The 17,998-nt window shown below is 37.1% G+C and overlaps 1 protein-coding gene across 2 annotated transcripts in view; it reads right to left on the minus strand.

Annotated features, from left to right (window-relative positions):
• Positions 1-17,888, minus strand: part of PDK1 (pyruvate dehydrogenase kinase 1) — a 30,477-nt gene extending 12,589 nt beyond the window's left edge. The window contains exons 1-9 of one of the 2 annotated variants that reach the window (XM_073882466.1): positions 17,557-17,888; positions 15,616-15,757; positions 13,579-13,650; positions 11,445-11,629; positions 11,067-11,156; positions 9,990-10,067; positions 8,397-8,473; positions 6,489-6,587; positions 5,343-6,352 (exon numbers count right to left, since the gene is read on the minus strand). In XM_073882466.1, the coding sequence (XP_073738567.1) occupies positions 6,332-6,352; positions 6,489-6,587; positions 8,397-8,473; positions 9,990-10,067; positions 11,067-11,156; positions 11,445-11,629; positions 13,579-13,650; positions 15,616-15,757; positions 17,557-17,758 (966 nt within the window). In that variant the 5' untranslated portion in view covers positions 17,759-17,888 and the 3' untranslated portion in view covers positions 5,343-6,331. Of the gene's footprint in view, positions 1-5,342; positions 6,353-6,488; positions 6,588-8,396; positions 8,474-9,989; positions 10,068-11,066; positions 11,157-11,444; positions 11,630-13,578; positions 13,651-15,615; positions 15,758-17,556 lie in introns of those variants that run through there. The other variant, XM_025850296.2, reaches the window with a different exon arrangement.
• Positions 17,889-17,998: the final 110 nt, after the last annotated feature.

Raw genomic sequence — 17,998 nt, forward strand, 5'->3', positions numbered from 1 at the left:
GCACATGGAGTCCCTTTACAAAGACTGGGAGATGGCAGGCATTTAAGGAACTCTCAGTCCAATCATTAGTTGACCACTAAGCCAACCAAGTAAACTTCAATGGCCATACACATTAAAGAATAAAAACTTTACAGAAATAGTTTAAGAGTCACTAAACAAGTAAGAACTAATCTTGGAGAGAGGGGAAATATCTGATCTTCAGAGTTGTCACTTTATATTATTTTAAATGTCTAATTTTCAACAGAAATTATAAAAGGTGCAAAGAAATAAGAAAGTACGGCCTATGCACAGGGGAAAAAATGGAATCAACAGACACTATATCTGAGGAAACTTAGATCTACTAAACAAAGACTTTAAATCAGCTATTTTAAATATTTTGAAAGAACTAAAGGAAACCATTTTTAAAGAACTAAAGTACAAGGTTGATGCTTTCCCAAACAGAGCAATAAAAAAATATATAGAAATTATATCAGAGAGCCAAACTGAAATTCTAGTTGAGAAGTATAATAACTGAAATGAAAAATTCAGAAGGGCTCAACAGCACATTTGAACATGTGGAAGAAAGAATCAGTGATACTGAAGACAAGTCAATTGAAATTATCCAGTCTGAGAAACAGAAAGAAAAAAAGGAAGAAAAATGGGGGAAAAAATGAAGGAAAAAGTGTCAGAGACCTGTGGAACTCCATCAAGTGTACTGACATTTATATACTGGGAATCCCAGAAGAGGAGAGAGAAAAGGAGGCAGAAAGAATATCTGAAGAAATGAAGGCTAAAAATTTCCCAGTTTTGAATAAAAAGATGATGTTGATCAAAGTCAAGGTATAATAAACTCAAAGAGATCCACATCTGGACAAATCATAACCAAACTGTCAAAAACCAAGAAGAATCTTGAAAGCCGTGAGAGAAGTGATTCATCATATACAAAGGATCCAAGTAAGATTAATAGCTGATTTCTCTTCAGAAGCCATGGAGACCAGAGGCAGTAGGATTAACATTTTCAAAGTGCTGAAAGAAGGACTATCAACCAAGAATTCTATATCTAACTAAATTGTCCTTCAAAAATGAAAGAGAAATTAAGACATTCTCAAATAAGCAAAACCTGAGAGAGTTCGTCACTGGTAGACCTGCCTTTCAAAGAAATACTAAAGGGAATCCTTCAGCCTGAAATGAAAGAACACTAGACAGTAAATCAAATCCACATGAAGAAATAAAGAGCACCAGGAAAAGTGATTATATAGGTAGATATAAAGGATGGTATAGGTGTATTTTTGTGACTTTTTTCTCCTACCTTAGTTAAAAGACAATTTAAGAGAATAATAATTATAAATCTGTGTAGAGGAACATACAATGTATAAAAATGTATGTTTCATGACAATAACAGTACAAAGGATGGGAAGGGGGAGGGAATGGACCTATATAGGAACAAAACCTGTGTATACTATTGAGGTTAAGTTGGTATTAATCTGAACGAGGTTGTTATAAATAAATTAATATGTTAATTGTAATCCTGGGACAACCACTAAGAAAATAACTCAAAGAAATATGATAAAAGAAACAAGAAGGAAATGAAAATGGTACACCAGAAAATATCATTTTTAACAAAAAAGGCATTAGTAATAGAGAAATAAAGAATCAGAAGAGACATAAAATACATACACAACAAATAACAAAATGGCAAACCTAAATTCTACATTAACACTAATTATGTTAAATGCAACTGACTTGAACACCCCAATTAAAAGATGGACACTGGCCAGCTGGATTAAAAAATAAAGAAACATAATCTAACCATATGTTGTCTATAAGAGACACACTTTAGATTCAAAGACATAAACAGGTTGAAAGTAAAATCTTGGGGGGCACCTGACTGGCTGAGTATGTGACTCTTGATCTTGCAGCTATGAATTCAAACCCCACATTGGGTATAGAGATTACTGAAAAAATAATAAAATCTTAAAAAAAAAAAAAAGAAAGTAAAATCTTGGGAAAAGATACACTGTGGAAACAGAAACCAAAAGAAAGCTGGTATGGCTATACAAATAACAGATAAAGATACACTTTAAGACAAAAATTATTATCAGAGACAAAGAAGGACATTTTACAATGATAAAAGGCCAATATATCAAAGACATAAAATCAAAAACATATATACATCTTAACAACAGAGCTCCAAAATACATGAAGCAAAAACTGACAGAATTAAAGAGAAATAGACAAGTCACAATAATAGTTGGGAGATTTTATACCCCACTTTCAAAAATGGATATGACAACTACATAGAAGATCAACAAGAAAACAGAAGATTTGAACACTATAAACAAAGTAGGCCTAAGTACTATCTATAGAACACTCTATCCAACAACAGTGGATACACATTTTTCTCAGGTATACATGAAACATTCTCCAAGATATGTAACATTCTCCACAGACCATATGTTAGCCATAAAACAAGTCTCAATAAATGTAAAAGAACTGAAATCAAACATACTATATTTCTGACCATAATAGAATGAAATTAGAAATCAATAACAGAACAAAATGTGGGAATTAGCAAATATATACAAATTAAACAACATACTCCTAAAGAACCAATGGGTCAAAGAAATCAGAAGAGAAATTAGAAAATACTTTGAGATAAGTGAAAATGAAAACACACCATAAAAAAACTTATGGGATAGAGAGAAAGCAGGACTTAGAGGGAAATTTATAGCTATAAAAGGTCTTAAATGAATAACCTAAATTCCCCACCTTAACAAAAAAAAAAAAAAGAAAGAAAGAAACTAAAAAAGATCAAACTAACTCCAAAACAAGCAAGCAAAAGAAAGAAACATTAGAGGGGAAATTAATGAAATAAAGAATAGAAAACAATGGCAAAAACTCAAGAAAACAAAAGCTGGTTTTTTGAAAAGATTAACAAAATTGACAAGCTTTTAGCTAGACTGATCAAGAAAAAAGGGAGAAGACTCAAATTGATAAAGTCAAGAATGAAAGTGGGGACATTACTAGCAATCCTATAAAAATAAGGATTATGAGTGAATACTATGAACAATTCTATGCCAAAAAATTAGACAATCTAGGTGAAATGTACAAATTCTTAGAAAGACACAAACTACAGAAACTACCTCAGGAAGAAATAGAAGATATGGGGCGCCTGAGTCGCTCAGTCAGTTAAGTGTCCGACTCTTGATTTCAGCTCAGGTCATGATCTCAGGGTCATGAGATCAAGCCCTTCATCAGGCTCCGCTCAGCAGGCAGAGTCCGCTTGAGTTTCTCTCCTTCTCCCTCTACCTCTCCTTCCCACCTGCACACTCCTCCCTCTCTTTAAAATAAATCTTAAGGAAAAAAAAAAGAAACAGAAAATCTGAACAGACTGATAATAAATGAAGGGACTGAACTAGTTATCAAAATCTTACAACACAAACTCAGGCCCAGATGGCTTCACTGGTAGATTCTACCAAGCATTTAAAGAAGAATAAAACTGGGGTGCCTGGGTGGCTCAGTTGGTTAAGCATCTGCCTTTGGTTCAGGTCACGATCTCAGGGTCCTGGGGTCAAACCCAGCATCCGGCTCCCTGCTCAGTGGGGAGTCTGCTTCTCCCTCTCCCTCTGCGCCTCCCCCTGCTCATGTGCTGTCTTTCTCTCTCTCTCTCTCTCTCTCTCTCTCTCTCTCTCTCTCACACACACACACACACACACACACACACACACGCACAGTCTCTTTCCTTTCAAATAAATAAATAAAAATCTTTAAAAAAAAGTGAAAAGATAAGCCACAGAAGAGAACATTTTCAAATCATATATCTTATCAGGAACTAGTATCTATAATAAAAAATATATATAGAAAGATAACTCTTAACAATGCAACAATGAAAAGACAATCCACCTAAAAACTGAGCAAAGGATCTTAAGTGACATTTCTTCAAAGATAGACAAATGGCCAATTAGCACATGAAAAGATGCTACCATTATCTCTCACACAAATCAAAACCAGTGAGATATCACTCATACCCATTAGAATGGCTATAATCAAAAAGACTGATTCTAACAAATGTTGACAATGATGTGGAAAAACTGGAACTTTCATACAGTGCCGGTGGGAATGTAAAATGGGAAGGTCACTTTGGAAAACAGTTCAGCAGTTCCTCAAAACCTAAACAGTTACCTATAAGCAGTTCAACTCCTATGTGTATACATAAGACAAATGAAAACCTATGTTCAGGCGCCTGGGTGGCTCAGTTGGTTGAGCGACTTCGGCTCAGGTCATGATCCTGGAGTTCGGGGATCGAGTCCTGCATGGGGCTCCCTGTTCAGCGGGGAGTCTGCTTCTCCCTCTGACCCTCCCCCCTTCTCATGCTCTATCTCATTCTCTCTCTCAAATAAATAAATAAAATCTTTAAAAAAAGAAAACCTATGTTCACACAAAGACTTCTACATGAATGGCATTATTCCTAACACCCCAAAAATGGAAAAAACCCAGATGTTCATCAACTTGATGAATGGATAAACAAAATGTGCCATACCCATATTACAGAGTATCATTCAACCACAAAAGGAAGTACTGACACCTGCTATAACATTACATTAAGTGGCAGAAGTCAGTCACAAAAGACCACATATTATAGAATTTCATTTTTATGAAATGTCCAAAATAGGGAAATCCATACACAGATTAGTAGTTGCCAAGGACTGGGGAGAAGGAGAAATTGGGGAGTGACTACTAATGGGTATGGAGGTTTTTTGGAGAGTGATGAAAATGTTCTGAATTTATGAAACAAATAACACAACATATTTTAAGAAAAAAGAAAAAGAAGAAGATAACAGGAGAGGAAGAAAAGGGGAGTATGTCAGAGGGGGAGACGAACCATGAGAGATGATGGACTCTGAAAAACAAACTGAGGGTTCTAGAGGGTAGGGGGGTGGGGGGATGGGTTAGCCTGGTGATGGGTATTGAGGAGGGCACGTTTTGCATGGTGCACTGGGTGTTATGAACAAACAATGAATCATGGAACACTGCATCAAAAACTAATGATGTAATATATGGTGATTAACATAACAATAAAAAAATTTAAAAAAAAAAGAAAATGTTCTGAATTTAGACAGTAGGATGGTAGCACAACCTTGTGAATATTCTTAAAAACACTGAATTATACACTTTTTTTCAAAATTTTATTTAAATTCTAGTTAGTGAACATACAGTGCAATATTGGTTTCAGGAGTAGAATTCAGTGGCTCATCACTTACATACAGTAGTACCCAGTGCTCATCATAACAAGTGCCCTCCTTACTACTCACCCCCATCTAGCCCACCCCCCACCCACCTCCCTCCATCAACCCTCAGTATGTTCTCTATCCTTAAGAGTCTGTTATGGTTTGTTTCCCTCTCTCTCGCCCCACCACCCACATATGCTTATCTGTTTTGTTTCTTAAATTCCACATATGAGTGAAATTATATGGTATTTGTCTTTCTCTGACTTATTTTGCTTAACATAATCTGCTCTAGCTCCATCCACATCATTGCAAATGGCAGGATTTCATTCCTTTTTGATGGCTGAGTAATTGAATTATATGCTTTTAAAATAAGGAACAGTAGATGGCCTTCAAATTCTGCAAGATGATTATTGTCAATCTAGAATTTTATGTATGAATTTAAATACTGGGAAAATAGCAGTTGAGGCTGGGTTGGGGAGGGGAGGTGCTCTAACAGACTAACTCCTCACCTACCTTAACAGAGAGCTAATATTTGCTGTTGAAAAATTGTTATATTTCAGAAGTAGTGATATCAGAATCCTACTTAAAAATATACCAATAAATCCCAGAAAAAATAACAAGAAGACTGAATAGTGACCTACAAATGGCCAGGAACGAATGTATTTGATTTTTTATACTCTTTGCATTTATTACTCCAAACCAAAATTTAAAATGATTATTTAAAAAAGAATCATCAAACTCTAAGAAATTGGACTATCTTAACAATGCAGTGGAAAAAGCCTGGGGTCAGAGAGCCTGATTTCGTGTTCTGTGGCATTTATTTGCTGTGTAATTATGAGCGACTCACTGTGTCTCAGTTTCTTCATCTGTAAAATCAACAATAAGATTACCTGTGCTCCTAAGTAAGGAGCTTTTATGAGAAGCAAATGAAACAACGTAAAAGTAGACTGAAAAACATTGTTTAAAAATGAAACATTATATACTATCTATGTAACACTGTAAACACTCAAATATTTTAGCTTTTACTTATCCAAGTGGATATTCATGATTACTGCTCAACTGTCTGTCTTCAGGATTTACTTTTACTTGAATCATCTGGATTATGGACCGGAATAGAAACAGACTCAGGGGATAATTTCCAGAATCTGCCAGATAAATGAAGCAATGTGCTGGTTAGCTATTAGAGATAGGATTTCTTTCTCCCAAGAATAAGTTATGTCTTCAGGAAATTATGTACATGCCTGTACATCAATGAAAACAAACAAACCAGAAAGCATTTACCTTCACAGTCAAATCCTCATTTCCCAGTGTGATGTGGACTTGAATAGGGGGGTAAACACCTTTGTCAGCATGGTGTTCCATTGTTGCTCTCATTGCATTCTGAAATACATTAGGGTTCCATTCAAATACAACATTAAAAAAAGAGAAACTAATTATAATTTTCAAATATATATGCATGATTTGAAATTTAAAAATTTTTAATTTGCTGGAAATATGCCAAAGTATCACAATTCTTATAATTATATTTAAAGAATTTTTTAAATTATTGTCCATTTTGGAGGACTTGTGAGATACTTTGATTTAAAGATTTCAATTACATTCTGCTCATTTTTCAAAACCAGGCATTTCAACACTTTGACTAGGTTACACTGAAGACAAAAATTCTATCCAAATACTTTTATAATTTAGAAGATAAGAAGCAAACCTTATTTTTGAAAAGAGTTTTGTCTCTATTTTTAAGAATCCTTTTAATTGCCATAAATTACTTTGAAGGAAAAAAAATTTTCATATAGCACTCCTTGCAATGGTCTTATTATGATGTAGAAACTAAGCTAATTCACCACTAGTCTGAAACTAAGGATATTTACACTGTAAAACTGTTTCAATCAATTCCTAAAGGATACATGGTACACAATGCCAACATGGTATAAGCACTAAAAGATCCCATGACATGTAGCACTGGAATAGAAACTGATAAAACTAGGTACAATTAAAAAGGCAAAAGATGGGACTGAATTTGGAAATAAGAGTGTGTGGCCCTGCACACTCATCAGGGTTGGGTATCCCTGAGAAAAAGATGCTATCATCTCTACCAAAGGCTATTAATAAGATTAGGTTCCAGATGAAAGCAATTATTAATGACACTATGTAAAATCTATTATAGAATATAGTCATATTTCTTTTATTAAGCATCATGGGGAATAAGATCTTTAGTAACTGAAATTTCAAGGAAAAAATTAATTTTAATACTTTAAGCGCCAATCACTTATTCATTTAACCACTTTGATAGAAAGATTTTTGTATGCTGTCCTAGGAACAAAAGAGCCTTCTTGAACTCTTGCTGTTCTAAGAATTCAGTCAGATTTTCTGTGTTTCAGTGTATTTTTCTTTTTCATGATCAGACTGAAAGCCATCTCTGCTCTCTACTAGTTGGTTGCTAACTGAAGACATGGTAACTAAAGGAAGAGAGACTGACTATATAGGCTTGATTTAGAGTAGTCATTTTCAGCCACAAGGACCTGTACCACTCCTCATCACTCACTTTTCCGTCTATCAGCAAGTGTCACTGGTGTGTTACTGGGGGGAAAAGTACTCTTAACATTTCTAGCATAATTTTATTTAGTTTTTGAAATTTGTTGTAAAGAGCAAATATAATAGCAAAAGCCCTGTAAGTCAATATAAATGACTTTCTCAAAAAACTCCACAGACATATAATAGGGGGACTCTGGTCTTCTAAGGGTGGAAAATTGAGAATCATTCTTCTAAATATTCTGTTTTGAAAAACAGAACTTTACTGAGCACTTACACTGAGCTGCCATTGTACTGGACACTTAGTCTGCTACTCCCAATTTTCATAATAACCCGGATAGTATTAATCCTCATTTAACAGAAGAGGAAACGCAGGCTCAAAAAGGTTGACCAATTTGCCCAACGTCACACAGAGATTAAGTGGCAGAACTGGAATTCAGACCCAATTCTTCCTGACTTCCAAGTATGAGCTTATCACTACAATGAAGTGCCCATCAGTGTGGACAAAAGGCTGATCTCCAGCAACGTGACATGACACCGAGCATGAAATGACATCTTTAAATGAAACGGAGGAAAACCTGGTAGAGTACTTAACTTTCAGAGCAAATCCCTAACCTCAGGAAAGGACTGATAAAGGTTATGTAATACTATTTTACAAACCTTGAAAAGTTCAAACACCATGTGATAGAGATGGGATGGTACATAAACCACTTGTATTGGCTGTCCTGGTGATTTTGCTACAGAGCAGAAGAGAAAAATATAAAAGTACAGAGAGATGTGCTTAAAGCATTTTTAAGAATATATTGTGTAGTGATGAAAAGAAAACATTGACTATGGAGGGTAGTATTATTTGGGGGGGAGAACTGTCACCCCAGTTCTTCACTGTATTAGTGTTTGACCCCACATTCACATAGATTTATAACTGGTGGTGACACATGATTTTCAGTCCTTTTTGTGACCCTGTGTAACCATCTAGCCAATCCAGTTTCCCATTTTCTCTATGATGGTGAGTCTTTTAAAAGGACTCTCAGCCTTAAGGTCAGAATTTTACTTTCCAAAACAAAAGTGTTAAGTCTATAAATTCCATGGTCCAACTCACATAAATATGCTATTTTTTAAGCCATTTTTTAAATGTTTCATCCATGTGCAATGTTTTCTGTTTTATTTCAGGCATTTCTATGGATACAGATCTGAATTAAATTAAGCTAGCATCAATTTATCAAGGGATATGAATTCTACATCAAACATTTTATTAAATTTAGAAGCCCAGCTGGGGATGCAGTGGCAGAGGCGGGAGGCGGGCAGGTAGTATGTAAAACAGAACTTTTAGTAGAGCAAAGGAGTAAGACTCACCATACCTTAGAATTCTAACTGATCCAATAAATTGGACTCTCCTCTGAATAAACCGCCCCGTGGAAACATGGATGGGACACCTGGAAACTGCTCACAGTTCAGGTTCCTAAACTATCATTTGTGCATTGTGATTCTTTACTGAATGGTATTGTTATGAAACAAAAGAGTTAATATGGCTTTAGAAAAACACCAAGCAATTCTATTTTCAATTGAAGAACTTCTTCCATTGCTCTCCCACTATAAGGTCCAGAATACAGCTTAGGAAAAGCCTACTTAATTTTATTCTTCTTAAAGGGACATCTTAACTTAGTAACTGTTTTTCCCTCTACAAACTACCCCACCCCCACAGAAACACAGTGACACTTATCAACCTCCTTCCAAGACATCTGATTTTTTTTGTCCAAAAGGCACTAGTCAGGGTGAAAAGACCATCAGAGACAAACAGATTCTCAAACAGATGAGCATTTTTCTTTCCTCTTTACACCTCCAGTCTTTTTACTTCCTCAACAATAAAAAAATGATTTACTACTCAGGAAGCAGAATTCTTGAAGGGTGAATTCTACATTATCGAAGTGCATATAACAGTCAAATGTAATTTTCTTGGCATCATTTTTTTTCTATAACTAACCAAAAACAGAAACAAAAATAAGGAAAGAATCAACATTATCAATTAAATATAAACAAAATAGGGAAGAAGCCAAAATGCTTTTCAGACAGAACCAACTAAATTACACACACACACACACACATTCTTAACATGACTGCTCTCCCTCAGCTTTTATATTCAGTAAAGAAGTTGAAAAGTCCTTTTATATTAAGACATATTTAAATTCTTCTTATCATTCCTTCTCAGATAATCACAACACTAATCATTGAGGAAAAGACACCATCAAGGCTTACCATTTAGTTCTTCAAGTTCTAGTTCAGGAGAGTTAATATAATACAAATCACACAGACGCCTAGCATTTTCATAGCCATCTAATGTGAATCAAAACAAAAAAAAGCATTAAAATAAATTTACTTCTATATCATGCATTACGGTGGCAACAGTATTGATACATGAAATTTTAAAACTGTCTATAGAAGAAAATATACTTTAATTATCTTAGTTTAGGGAAGGTCTTCTTAAGTATGACATGACAAAACCTAATAGCCATAAAGGAAAAATGACAGATATGATTAAAAGAAAATAAAAACATCCAAATAGAAAAAGACACCATAAACAAAGTAAAAACAGCAAGGTAAAGAAACTATTTACAATATACATAACGAACATGTAAAGTTGGTGAAAGTTTAGGATTCAGACACTCTCATTCGTTGTTTGATACTTTTTTGGAGGTATACAATTTTAAATGCATTTTAAATGTCTTAAATTTTAGGAATCTTGCTTTCTAAAATACTAGCAAAGCCAGCACTATCTAAAGATGTTCACTGCAGTATTGTTGGTAATAAAAAAAAATGAAAACAACCTAAATATGTAGCAACAGAAGGATGGATTAATACATTATAATAAACCCATTAAGCCATTCAAAAACCTGAGGTATGTCCATATGTACTGAACGTGGAATGATGGCTATAAACTTGTAGAAAAATATATATACAGCACTCCATTTTCCAAAAACAAACAATGTAAGAACAACAATTACATATGTATATGAGTATATGTGGTATAACAGAAGAAGTGTGGAAAGATGCAAACCAAACTATTATGAATTATGGCTCCTAGTAAAGGGTATTATATACTTTTTGAAGTGAAACAGATACCCTCATATTATCACCATACTTTGCCTAAGAAAGCATTATATCAACAAAATATTCATCCTATATATAATTAACATCATAAAATTATTTTCAAATCCATACATTTGCTCCTAACATTTTAATCTCAAGATACAAATAATTGTTTTAATAGCAAGAAATAACACTGAACATTTTGATTTTTGCATCCTTCCTGAAAGGAGAAATATAAACATTTACCTTTAATAACCTCAACAACATTGCAGTTTGGATTTATGCTTCCAATGTGTTTTCGATGAGCTGGGCTTCCTTTTCCACCAAACAATAAAGCTATCAAAAAAATAAAAAAAATAAATAAAAAAAATAAGTTAAACTCTCTAATGCCCTTTTCCAGATTTGAAGGCTGTTTCTCTAAATGGTACCAAACAGTAGAATATTTTCCTTAAACACAAACATTGTATTTTACATTCAATAAAAATACCTCCTTTGCATGCAATTTACTTAATATGCAAAAAAGTAAAATTAAATGTTTACTAAAGGGAAGTTTTCTAAATAAATTTAAAATATACCAACATATTCATTTTATTTTGCTTCTTCTCTCAACTTCTGGATACTTACAGTGCTGATTGAGTAACATTCTAATTGAAATGCGACTCATGTAGAAACGATCCAAAAAGTACTGAACATTCTGGCTGGTGACAGGATCCACCCCGAAGCTCTCCTTGTATTCAATCACACCCTGGGCCATTGTGGGAATAACATCATTGTGTCGGTTCCTGATCCGAATCACAGTATCTGTAAAGCTAAACAAGCCTGACTTGTCAAAACAGCCAAATGTTTTGACAAGTGAATTTAATACTAAAATCTAAGTTTCACTAACCTATACTAGGCAAGAAATCCCCAATTCAGTAAAAAGATCACTGATGTATGTTTTCTTATGCTTATTTAAATAAATTTCAGCTCATAAATATATGGACTCTATGACAGTACAAAAACCTCCAAAACAAAACTTTTGAAACTTATTTTCTTGGAACCCCTAAGAATAAGGCTGCCACAGAAGACTATCCTAAAAATGGCAAAAGGGTTTTCTTTAACCATTATCAGCTCAGAGCATCTAAGCACTCCCAATGAGGACAGTGTTCCACGGACGTTCAGCATTAAGAGAAGACAGAGTGCTTACTGCTAGGGAATACGTGCTCTGTAAGGAATAAGGATGAATAAGCCAATAAAGCCTGCCTGTTTGGGAACTATTCCCTATGGTTCCAAGAGAGAAAGAACCACTAAGAACAGAAAAGTAAAAGAAATTCTAATTTCATTGATTCTATTAAGTTTAAAAATGGGAGAGGAAAAGTCGACTGTTGTGTTAAAAGAAAAATTTTCAGGTCATCCAGCCTTCCCACTTCTGTCATTTAGAAGACATTATTGCATGGTTAATTTAAAGACCTAAATAAAAGAGAAAAGAAGTCTTAATTATGAAATAACAAAATCCATCTTGTAACATACCCATCTGAATATACACTTTTGAATGAGTGCTTTCCCATTCAAAGTCATCATCTTGAGTACTATTAACTTATTCCAATGATGCTCTCATGGCTCAAAATATTTTTGGAATTCCTAGTTTGTAATCTGCTTCAAAACCAAACTAATAATCCCAAATACAAACAACAAAACTCCTCAAAAACAACAAACAACTCATCATTTCTAGTCACCCCTTTGTTTTAAAACCCCAAAGAGTATTATTCTGTTTGATTGCTCTCCTCATTTTTTAGATTCAGCTCTGACTAACCATTTTCAGAAGGTTCTGTAGCATAACATTTATTTTTAAGAGGGCTTGGGTTCAAATCCTGATCCTACCACTGGTTGGCTATTTGATTTTAATGCTACCTTAAGTTTCTTTGTGCACAGACAGCATTAACTCAATAGCATTGTTTTAAAGATTAAATACACAGTGTGCTTCATACCTAGGCAGAGAGTAAATCCTTGATGTTATTTTCAGACCAATACATGTTTAAAAAGTGAAACGTTGCCATCATCTTTAAAGACAGTAAAAAAAAAAAAAAGTAATAAACTCTGACAACAAAAGAAGTGGTCTTTAAGTTCTGAGCAACATTCATTGGAATAAGCAGATAATTGCCTGAGAGGACTACCTGGGTTTATCAATTCGGGTATGCTGGTTATTAAATTGGTTATATTACTTCTGTTATCTTACAGGCCAGAGGTCATAAAGTGAGACCCACAGACACGTTTTTATAGGCCTTCAGCATTTTAAAAAAATTTTTAATAGGTTGCAATCTTCAAAACTGGGAGGTTTTACATTAAAAATCTAAACTTACTGCTTTTCTTTAAACCCCCACACACAAATCAGACAATGCGGATAGTGTTTCTGCATTGGCAATGATTGGAGGGAGCTGAAGGTGGCACGCTGGAGTTGAAGGTGACTCTTCCCTAAGTGAAGAGTCCTCACCAGTCCCCTATCATCCAAATGGCACTGAGGCCACATCTAGATTTCCACTGATCATCACACTTGAATTGTGTCTTTTCTTATATTTACTGATTTACAGTATTTGCTGTACCTGTATGAGCTGCTGTAGACACATATACTATCATATGTTCTGGAGTGGAGAGAAACTAAAGTTAATTTCCCTAAAGTGACCCAATAGGAGGTTTAAGCTCAACACACTTATATTTTTTTATATGATATTTAAAGAGTATAAAAATTGTATTCAGAATAGGGTCAAAATAGTGCACTTACGCATAAATAGTTTTAGCATCTTCAGCACTTTTGTCTTTAAATTCAAGAAGCTCCTGAAGACTCTGGATATACCTAAAATGCAAATCAGTAGGGTAAATTTGTTCTTTTACATTTTGAAAGTTCAATATTGTGAAAATACTAAAAGGGTATTTTTAATTTTAACATCTTTTAATTTTTAATTTAGAATAGTGCTACAAATTATGGTTGAAGTAGGATTTTTAGACCCATTCACATTTAAGCAAAGTGCCTGGCACAAAGTAGGAGAAGGTACATTTTCTCCTAAAAACATAGGTTAAATATGATTTAAGAATTTCAAGATTTCGGGTGCCTGGGTGGCTCAGTTGCTTAAGCGGCTGCCTTCGGCTCAGGTCATGATCTCAGGGTCCTGGGATAGAACCAAACACCCCTCCCCCGCCCCCAATCTGCTTCTCCCTCTCCTTCTGCCCCTTCCCGTGCTTGTGCACACGCTGGTGCAGCATGAACACGCTCTCTCTAATTAATACATAAAATCTTTTAAAATAATAATTTTAAGATTTCCTACTTTTTTTTTTTAAGTTCTATACTCTAAGATAGCTTTTCAGTTTCTTAAATTTACTACTATACAGTATAAATGCTGATTGTCATGAGAACTGAGTCTGTTACCATGAACTATGTGATCTGGGACAATGACTTAGCTTGTTTTAGTCTCAGTAAAATGTGGAGGCCCGCCTATCTCAGTCTATGAGTCTAACTTAAAACCTGAGCTTTAAAACCTTATACGCCGTATATATAGGCCTTGAGTGTTTAAAAAAAAAATTTATTAGTTACAATCTTTCAAAATTGGGAGATTTTACATTAAAAATATAGACTCGTGACTTTTCTTTAAATACACAAAAATCAGATGATCTGGATAGTGTTTCTGCATTGGCAATGATCGGCTGGAGCTGTAGGTGGTTATCCTTTAGAAGCATGCACTCTCCAGGTTAATAGCTTATGTCCAGTCAACAAGTATTTGTTAAAAGCCTATAATTTACCACATAGTTCTTTCAAACAGAGCTGAACAAAAACAAAAGTCATGAAAATGTAGGTTTTTAATTTACCTAACAATTCAAGGTGGCAAATCACCTGTTAAGGACGGAGCAAAATGAGGAAAACCAAATGACTTTGTCAAGGTCAACTTGCCAAGCACGATGACAGTACAGGGCCAGAGGTGAAAACACTTCACTACTATTCAATGACTTTCCATAATATAGGGTCTGCTTTGGCTGCTCTCTTGGAACTTTATCTACAACTGTCTTTAGTAGGCATCCAGGAGCAATGAAAGTGTAAAAATCTGTAAATCCAGATGTTGGTTTGGAAACCTGTTCTTGACAAGCAATGTGCCTCTCTGCAGTCCAAAGCATTCCAAATTCAAGTGATTCTGATATTTGCTTTAACCCTTACTTTTCACTGGCAAGAAAAACTATGCTCTTTATTCAAGAGAGAGTTGAGCACCTACAACATTTTAGACACAGATCAGATTTCAAAATGCAGCATATTCTATTATATGTTCTATATATAGTCTATATATACACCCTCTAACACATTTTATCATTCTGACTATAGCATGGTATAGTAAAAAGAAACCAATCTGGGCTTGAATCTCAGCTCCACTATGAGTGGTACTGCCTTTGGCAAAAGACCTGTAGGCGCCTCAGTTTCCTAATCCATAAAATGGAGATAATAATGCCTAATGGGCAGAGTTGTCGAAGGGATTAAAGGTAATATACATAAACCCCTAGCCATCAACACATGATAGATATTTTTTATTATAACAGCCTGCAGATTCAATAACACAAATCATAAAGTCAGTGTGTGTATTTCTGTGTAGTTCTGATTTTTTTTTTCAAAGTCAAGGATTGGTAGAGTCCAGGATTCAGGGGACAAGCCTAGACACACCCATAAAAGGAGGAGGAATGCTCTGAATCCACTGAAGAGTTAAAAAAGAAAGTATTTGCTTTCACCTTAAGTCAAGGCTACAAGTCCACTGAAATTGCAAACACAAGATGGGAATCTTACCAGCTTTGTACCAATTGAACTGATGGAGTCCTGAGAAGATTATCTGGAAGAAGACTTATTTCTTTCATTATATTTGCCAATCTAACAGGCAGCTCTTGCCGCAGAAACATAAATGAGGTCTTTTCACAAGCATTCATAGATCCTAAAACCAAACAGGGTGGGAACAGCAATAAGTAGAGGCCATAAGGCAGCAGAAGCCAAGTGGCAGGGAGAAACACAGAGGGCGTTACTGGGCAACGTCAGAGTGGTAGCGTCACCATAATGACAGGGAAAGGAAGAGGCAAAGGACAAGATAACCCACTCAGTTGAGCTGGGAGGCATCCTAAATGACCTGCTAATTCCTGACATTCCAACTGCTTTGTAGAGTGATGAAGATACTTTCCTCTTTCCGTCATCCGTACGGGATCATCTTAGAACCACGGCAACCTGAGCAAGTCTGAGCAAATGTGGAGTCTAATGAACAGTAGGATGGCCAAAGCCTATCCTATGTAACCAGTTGCTGCTATTATTTAGAAAATCTGCTTCCTAACTCCAGGTTTATAGAAATGAATACCTAAGATAAACAGAGAAATGGTATATGCATGAGAACCATGATAAACAAGACTCAATGTAGAGGAGGGCTTTCAGGTAACAGAAAGCAAAAACTACCAATGCCTGTTCTGCAACCATCTGCAAGCTTTGAACCCCGGCACCCCCACCCCCCCTGGCTTTTCAATTGTCTGATTCCTGGAAAGCAGCCTGCTCTTCTTCCACTCCTATCAAGATGCTAGGCAGAACAGCTGTAGAATGGCCTTTGGCAAGCAGTTCCATTTAAACTAAAAAGTCCTGTTATTTCAGCAGTGCGTTTTAAACTCACGAATTTAATCTTGCTGCTTTAGCAAGAGGCAACCTTAGCAATAACTAGATTGTCCATAGCAGGAATGGCCGAATTAAAGGAAAGCATTTTCTTGCAAAAGTTTAATAGGATACTGTGAACAAGGCCAAATTCACCCCTTAATCACACTACAGTCATTTTAAGGTACAAACAAAAAATGAGGGCTGTGTGCCAAAAAAATTTTGCCACTGTACACCACAATTTTAAGATAAAGCTTCCAGCTATGCTGGTATCTTTTGAGCCCACTAATCATCCATTACTGACTTAACAGTCAGTACTCACAATGCAGAAGATAATTTTTTTCTACTGAAGTTTTACGACTATATCAGTTTTCCCTTTCCCCCTCAACACCCCCATATGAGAAGTCAAAAAGTCTAACTTTGCATTTTCTCTGCAATCTGTTGCATCCTTTCTAGAGAAAACCAGGAAGCGTCCACCAGAGGAAGAGGAAAGTGGATCGGGTGAAATCTGGCAATCCCCACAGCACTGGTGTTCACGCACTTCACATGTGCTCAAGACTATGCTGATGATGAAATCAATGTGCTGTTGGTGGAAACACTATTAGGCAAGTGGCAAGGAAAACATTCTATGAAGCACTCGGGCCAGTTATAACCTGCTTCTCCTATCATCATGTCAACTTTATGCAATCATCATATACAAAACTGAGCATTTATCATCACTCTGAAGAATCGAAACACGATTCCCGGAGGTGTGCACACACTTGCCTCTAGCCGGAGCTCGGCTCTTCCGAAGGGACCTGGCAGAGAGCACGGTTCTGCACACGTGCGCTGAAAGGCGGGAGGTCATTCCGTCCGCGGCCCTCCCTGTTTTTCAACACACAGTAAAAAGGCACACGCCCCCGGCCCGCCTGTGCCAGCACCTGAGCGAGAGGATCTGCCCGCAAGGGAGGAAGGAAGCACCTAAAGCACTGGGGGAGGAGACGTTAAGGAGGAGGGGTGCGCCGGCGGTGAGAGGCGGCCAGCGCGGGCCGGGGCCGGCCCGGGTCAGGGGCCGCATTTCCCCGCGCAGGGCCGCGCACAAAGGCCCGAGGCCCGGGCCGCACTCACCGAAGTCCAGGAACTGCTTCATGGAAAGCGGGGACGGCGAGAAGCGCGCGTAGAAGTCCACCTGGCCCGGAACGCCGCTCTCAGGCGCGGGCCCGGAGCCCGAGTCCGAGGTGAGGCTGCGGCTGCCGCCGGGGCTAGCCGCGCGCAGCCCAGAGCCCGGGCCGGCCGAGGCGGCTCCGCGCAGCAGCCGCGCCAGCCTCATGCCGAGCCCCGCCGGAGGAGCCGGAGCCGCGGCCGCCAGGTCGCCGCTCCGCGCCTCGCCCGGGCGGTACGTGAGGGACGTGGCGACCCTCAGGGGCGGGGAGCGGCTGTCATCGCCACGGCCACCGCCCCCCTCGCCGGAGCCCGGCCCCCTGCGCCGCTGGGCGGGACCCAGAGAGGGAGGCGGGGAGAGAGGCGGGAGCGTGCGCGGGGTCCGCCCCTGTGCCAAAGCCCGGCCTTC

Source organism: Callorhinus ursinus, unplaced genomic scaffold (assembly GCF_003265705.2).
Source record: "Callorhinus ursinus isolate GAN/ISIS: 27379988/994484 unplaced genomic scaffold, GSC_fseal_2.0 scaffold2, whole genome shotgun sequence".
NCBI lineage: Eukaryota > Metazoa > Chordata > Mammalia > Carnivora > Otariidae > Callorhinus > Callorhinus ursinus.